General features: G+C 54.4%; 1 protein-coding gene across 1 annotated transcript in view; it reads right to left on the bottom strand.

Annotated features, from left to right (window-relative positions):
- The window catches only part of CRTAC1 (cartilage acidic protein 1), a 130,809-nt gene that overhangs the window by 38,846 nt on the left and 85,051 nt on the right, over nucleotides 1–6,912 (bottom strand). Inside the window, exon 4 of the mRNA XM_006756581.2 lies at nucleotides 676–812. Coding sequence (XP_006756644.1) covers nucleotides 676–812 — 137 coding nt within the window. The remainder of the gene's footprint in view (nucleotides 1–675; nucleotides 813–6,912) is intronic.

Raw genomic sequence — 6,912 nt, 5'->3', positions numbered from 1 at the left:
GGAGGTCCCCCAGGGCAGATGGCTGCAGCTGCTCCTCCTGCTCCCCACTTGGCCTTTCTTCCCATCCTTCTTGTAGGGTGGACCAGCAGGGCAGAAAAGTATTGATAGAGATATTGATTAACGGAGGTACTTGTGCACTGTGGCAGACTCCCACTCACCCACCTGTGAGCCCCTTTGTCATGCTTTCATTTATTGGATCAGTATTTACTGGGGGCCCTATGGCTCAATGCTTGGCACATAGTAGGCACTTAACAAATGTTAGTTGAATGAATGAATAAGTGCACAAGGTTTACAGCTAGAAGATTGCAATTCAGGTCCTGGCCACACCACCAATCCATTTGGGGTCCTCAGGCCAGTCACTGCCCTAAGATGGGCCTCGGTGACACTGTCCAGTGGATGACAGCACCTAGCCAGTTGCCTCACTGGTTGCTGGGAGGGCCTCATGGGAGAAAGGCTGTGAAAGTATATTGTGACTCATCCTGCAAGTCTTGGTTGTTACTCAATAGCACCTACTATGTGCAAGACACTGAGAGTGCTGAGATGGCCCAGCCTTTGGTTCTGCTTTTGAGAGCCACACTCTGTCTGGGGACATCTGCCTATTGGCTCCCTTCCAGCTCTCCCATTGCTGTGTCCCCCTGCCCCCCGCCCAGGTCCTCCATGCACCCCTGAACTCACCGTCCTGTCCACGCAGGCCACAGAGCGCCCGGCAAAGAGGCTGGCCACGCCGCGGGCCACATTGACCTCGTCGCTCAGGATGTCTTCCCACCTGCTATTGCGGAACTTGAATAACTTGTCTGTGTACGTGGCCACCCCTGGAGAGAGAAGGGAGGCTGGTGGACCAGGGCCCAGATATGTCTCGGAGTACCTGCCACGGGGGTTGGGGCCTCTGGGGGATGGGTCATCTGCTCAAGGTGAACACTCTCGCAGTACTCACTCAGGCAGGGAAGACTCCTGTGTTTGGAGGCACTCAGGTGTTTTCAGTTGAGAGCAGACTCTGAGGCCTATAACAATGGCCAGCCCAGCCTCAGAAACTATGGAAGTGACGTTACTGCTACTATGTGTCTGAGATGAGCCTCGAGATTGGGATGTCACCTTCTGCACGTGCTCCTACATCATCCTCAGGGAGCCCCGGGATTGCCACTATTTCAGGACCCAAACTCAACCCAGAATGGCTCTTTCTCCAGAAGCTGTCCCCTACCTACATTCTCTGCTGGATTGCAGGACCTGATTGGGGTCTCAGAAGAAACCGGTGTGTCTCCAAGTTCTGATTGAGGAAGGGACTGGAAGTTTATCTCTGACAGGTCTGTCACCTCCACCCTCAAGGAACCAGGTGGCAGTAGGGTTAGCACTCGGGCAGCCCTGGGAGGCCCCTGCTCCCAGGACTGGGGAGTCCTAGAGGATATTGATCCTCTCGAGAGCTGGAGGGAGGCTAAGGCCCCTGAGCTCAGGGAGTCTGCACCACACAATATGCCATATGTAACTCCAGGAGGTCCGTGGCCTCCTGCAGCTCCTCCTGGGGACATGGTGAGGAACTTCCGGTGGTGGGAGCTCAAGTCCTTCTGAGACCATGAAAGCAGAGCTCTCCCCTCTGCCCTCACCCTACGTTCATTTCTTGCAAATGTGAGACCAGGAGCATTCACGTTTTAGGAGGGATCATATTCTACCATTAAGGACTTGCACTGGAAACACAGGAGAGGAGCAGCTAAAGGAATCGGGAAGGTGAGCTTGGGGAAGAGTGGGCTTGGGGACTTGACTCTCTGGCTGGCCTGGGGGAGAGGCAATGGGCTTAGCGTAAAGGGAGAAGTGTGGTGCAGTGGTTAAGACCTCAGGGTCTGAATGAACCAGCCGAAGCTCAGTCTCAGTTCCATCCAGATTGTACTTCTAGGTTTTAGTTGTTGACTTCGAGGAAGGTGCTTAGCGTCTCTGAGCCTCAGTTTTCTTATTTGTAAGTGGGGACAACAAAAACTGCATTCAAGCCCTCACTGGTTTGGCTCAGTGGATAGAGCGTCAGCCTGTGGATTGATGTGTCCCAGGTTTGATTCCGGTCAAGGGCACATGTGTGCAGGAGGCAGCCAATCAATGATCTCTCTCATCATTGATGTTTCTCTCTCTCTCCCTCGCCCTCTCTGAAATCAATAAAAAATGTATTTAAAACAAACAAACTGCATTCAAGTTTACCATGAGGAATAAATGTGATGATGCGCATTAAAGGTTTGGCCCAGCGCCACCCCCCCCCCCCAAAGTGGTATGTATTAGCCAGAAATAATGATTCCAATTTCATAGATGAGGTGTTCTTAAGGTGCTTTAGGGACATAAGGTCTGCACTGCAGGGGTTTGTGAGAGTCAGAGTGGGAACGAATGAATGAGAATGAGTATGTGAGAGTAAGCAAGGGAGAGTGGGAGAGTGAACGTGTGAAGTTGAGGAGTGAGAGAGTAAGAGTGAGTGCATGTGAAGGGAGTGTGAGTGTGCCAATGAGTGGGTGTGTGAAAGTGAGTGTGAGTGTGTGTGGGTGAGGGCGGTGTATAAAGGACCTTCCAGTGGCTCTGCCCGGGAGAGGACAAAAGGGTTTGCTCTCTGAGTGGCCTCACACCTCAGGAGCCCATGGAGGCTGGTGCACAGGCTGCGGGGTCTGCAGTTGGTCTCAGGGATGCTCTCCAGATACCTGGGAGGGAAGGCCCTTCGTGAGCAGAGCGGGAAGCAGGCCCGGGAGACCGGCAGGTGTTTGTTCAGGTGGAGGCCTGGGCTGGGAGCTGCAGCGGGCTCTGCGCAGAGCTGCGGTGGGTGGGGAGGGATGCTCCTGGGGCAACCGCGGAGCTGAGTCCTGACAGAAGCACAGGTGCAACTCTGACTGGGGAGCCCAGGGGCCTGGCCGGTCCTTTCTTTTCTCCCAGCCTTGGTTTCCTCTGTGAGAGTCGGGGGTGACAGCTGCGCACCCTCCCTCACAGCGCTGCTGTGGGAATTACAGGAGAAATCGCACTGAAGTCTGGCCCAGGTCCGGCAGCCCCAATTGCTCCCCAGAAGCCGTGCACCTCCAGGTTCACAGCCCCTCATCGTAATCCCTGGGGGTCCGAGGCATTTAGAAATTTAGATTTTTCCTTCCTGGTTTAGAAATGTAACAGTGCACACACCGTTTATTACATAACACGCCCAGCAGGGACCAGGGTGGCACCCCATAATTAAACACATTAATATTTTTGCAGTGAAATATATGAATATTCACATGAAGTGGGATAAATAAAGCCATAAATAGCTCACGTCAGTTCAGGACAGGTTTTGCTATCCACTCTTTTTCCAGCAAACTTAAAAAAAGCACTTGAGGCTTTCAGAGCGTTTTGGATTTCAGGACTGCGGCCAGGGACTGTGGACTCAGACTTCCATCCTCGCTGCTGCTGTACCGGAGGCAGTGGCAGCCTTGTCATCGCTTCCTGGCGCCTGGGGGACCTCCAATGGCCCTGCAGGCCGCCCGCTCGCCAGCCTCCCCCAACAGTCAGTGACCCTTGCCCTTCTCTGTCAAACCAGGGCCCCTATAGACTGTCCTTCCGGCTAGTCCAGTCCCCCTGAAACACTGAGGTTCAGTTTGACCACAGCCTGGGCCAGGCGACAGAGCAGCTGCCGGCAGCCGGGGCTCCGCATGCCTCTGATGGGCACCTCTGCGTTCCGTGGGAGAAACTGCTCAGTGGCTGAGCTCCTGCCTCAGCGAGACGAGAGGAGAAAACGGGCTCAGGGTGGCTCTACCCCCCTCTGTTTACCTCATCACTCCCAAGACAACATTTCCCAAAGTGTGCTTTGTGGAACCCTGTTTTCTGTGAGCTGCCTGGAGAAAAGACCTCGTGAACATCGGAGTGCGGCGAAGACCATACCTTCCATCCCCCTCTTGGAGATTTCACAATGAACACGAGTCTATTATAACTTTGAAAGGTCCTGCCGTAAATGACCTGCATCATTTTATGGAATCCAGCCTTTCCCAAACGAGCTTGGTCACGGAACCCCTTTGTGCAGCTCACCTATCAGCATCCTGCGGAACTAGGGCTGTTCTTAGCCAACTGCTGTCCTACGGTGTGGCTGTCTGGCCAGAGGGGCAGGGCGTCCAGTGCTGCTAGCCTCTTCCTCCGTTCCAGCCTCCTGGCTTCCGGGCTGACCGAGGACGCCCAGAAGAATAAACTAATTAAGGTAAAATGTGCAGCGGCGATGCGGAGCCTTGTAGATCATAAATGGGAACGGCAAAATCAATGGCAGCCCTTCTGCAGGCAGAGGCCCGAGGCCTGGGCGACGGGAGGGACGGGAGCCCGTGATTTAGGAAGAGCAAACGCTCTGGCAGCTGCAACCTGGGTAATTAGGTGTGTCAGGAAGACAGATAAACAGCGAGCTGTGCGGGTCGATGGCACTGGCAATAAACACCCCGCACTGGCCCCCGGCCCATGTCAGCACCTAATCCCGCCTCTGGCTCCTTGTAGCTGCACTCTGCCCTGGGTCCCTCACTGAGTCGGGGTGGGGAGGCAGCTGCTCGGGAGAGGACAGGCTGCTAGCTGCAGCAGAGAGGGGTTCTCCTGAGTCCCTGGGGGAGAAGCTGAGAGGGCAGGGGACTGAGAGAAAAGGGAAGGTATTCAAGGGCAGGGCAGGAGGCTCTGGAGGTCACGCCTTTGTGAGAGGCACCTCTGGGGCTTCCATTTCCCCCCTGACTTTGGCATCCTGGCATTAAAGGAGCCTTGAAGGTCTCAGAGTCCAGTGGGTGAGGCTCAGGTGCCCACCAGGCCCTGCCAGTGGCTGTAGGCAGCCAGTTGGGAAGGCCCAGTGGGAGAGGCTCAGGTGCCTACCAGGCTCTGCTGAGCGCCAGCTGCTCTGAGAGGCCCCAGGAAAGTAGGAGTCTCTGCCCATGACCCAGGGCACTTATGGTCCATTCGACAGCACAAGGGACAGACAGGTAGAGGAGGTACCATGGGATCGTAGTAAAACTACTACTACCTAACATGTCTACTACACGCATGTCTATATGCCAGGCATGTCACATATTAACCCTCACTCAACCCTAACACAACCCACAAGATGGGTACTATTTTCATGTCCATTTTACAGATGAAGGACCTGAGGCACAAGAGACCACACGGGACTTGCCTAAGATTCCACAGCTCGCAGAACCCCTCATGGCAGGGCAGGACAGCACATCCTGGAATCGCGGGGAAATCAGGATGGAATAGGCTACAGTGATCAGGGAGGGCTTCATGATGGAGTAGGCACCTGAACAGGGACTTGAAGGGCCAGGGTAACAACAGCAGTGACTCTGGTTTATGGAGCACTTAGTGTAGCCAGGCTTTACAGGAAACATTCCCCTTTTACAACCATCACCTTGACTAATCCTGTGGCCACCCTGAGAGATAGTTACTTTATTTTACAGGTGGAAAATGGAGGGGCAGAGAGGTTAGGTGCCCAAGGCCACAGAGCTAGTAAATGGTTGAGACAGATTCAAACCCAGGACTGACTCCAAAGCCCATGCTTCTGAGCCTTGCACTATATGGCTTAGCCTGGCAGAGGAGCGGGTGGTGCACTGGGCAGGCAGGTAGCATAGACAAAGGCACAGAGGGGCACCGAGTTCGCCTAGAGAGGAGGGTTTGTGCAGGTGGAGGAGGAAGCAGGGCAGGGCAGCGAGGCCCCCTACTTCCAGTGCTGAGGGCGGAGGGGTCATTGGTGGTTTCTGATCTGGGGAAGACAGTGTTTCCAGAAGATTACCCTGCAGTGGAGTGAGTGGTGGACAAGCCAGAGAGCAAATGAAATGGGTGGCCACTCCTGTTGTAGCTCATGCTTGATCTGGGGAGCTGACAATGGGAGTGGAAGCAGTGCCGGGAGCAGGGAGGGCAGAGCTGGGTGTGATGGGTCAGAGCAGGGGAGTGGTCCGCCATGTGGTGGCAGGGACAGAAGCAGGGGCATGGGGCCAGCTGGGGTGGCGGAGCTTGCCTTCAGACAGTTTGCATTTTAGGTGGTCACAGGGTGGCTGTGGAAGGCATGGTGACGAGGTCACCGGCCATGCGGGATGGCAGTGTGCAGAGTGGCGAGGCTGGAGCTGGGGCAGAAGGGAAAGACCAGAGCCACAGACGGAGTCCCAGGGAGCAGCTGCAATTAAGTGTAGGAGGAAGAAGACGGGGCAGAAATGGAGGAGGCATCAAACATGGAAAAGGAGGTTCTGCACCGAGGGCAGTGGTGTCAATCAAGCAAATGGCACTCAATTCACCACCCCTTTCTCCCCTCCACACCCAGCTCTGCCCCCAGAGGGCAACTTGGAGCTACTGGGAGAGCAAGTTTGGGCCATAAAAGGCTCTAAGGATCATTGGTCTGAGTGCCTCCTCCCCCAGAGGCTGCCCAAGCTCAGGGAGATGTCCGGACTCATGGCCTGGTATCGGTGAGGGGATGTGTGTGGCAGGGCAGAGGCTCAGCTCCAACCTGGTTCCTAAGGCCAAGGGCTTACTGCCCAACAGTAGGGTTAGGAGGTAGCCCAGGTCGACCTTGGGCAATTCGTGAACTTGTATTTCTCTTCTTTGTAGCATGGGATAATGAGAATGGCCACCTACTCATCAGGTTGTTGTGAGGATTAAATTAGATCATGTAAGGGAAATATTTAGAGCGATACCTGGCACATGATAAGTTCAATAAATAACAACAATACTATTATCATCATCAGCTTCCTCATCCTCACAATCATTACCTTCTTCATTCTCTTACCACCACCACCATCATCATCATTGAGGGAATTACAGGGCATGACCACTGTAGGTCCTCATGAGTTAACCCCGGAGGCCACTGTGACATTAAGTGTAAAGTGCTTTACATGACGTAGTGTAAGCAGTGATGGCCCCGGGGAAGAATGAATTCAGGTAAAGGACAGTTTTAAAAAGAATGGACCCAGCCTTCCCGGCCGCACC

Source organism: Myotis davidii, unplaced genomic scaffold (genome assembly GCF_000327345.1).
Source record: "Myotis davidii unplaced genomic scaffold, ASM32734v1 scaffold332, whole genome shotgun sequence".
NCBI classification, from domain to species: domain Eukaryota; kingdom Metazoa; phylum Chordata; class Mammalia; order Chiroptera; family Vespertilionidae; genus Myotis; species Myotis davidii.
This window is presented reverse-complemented; position numbering and strand designations above follow the sequence as displayed.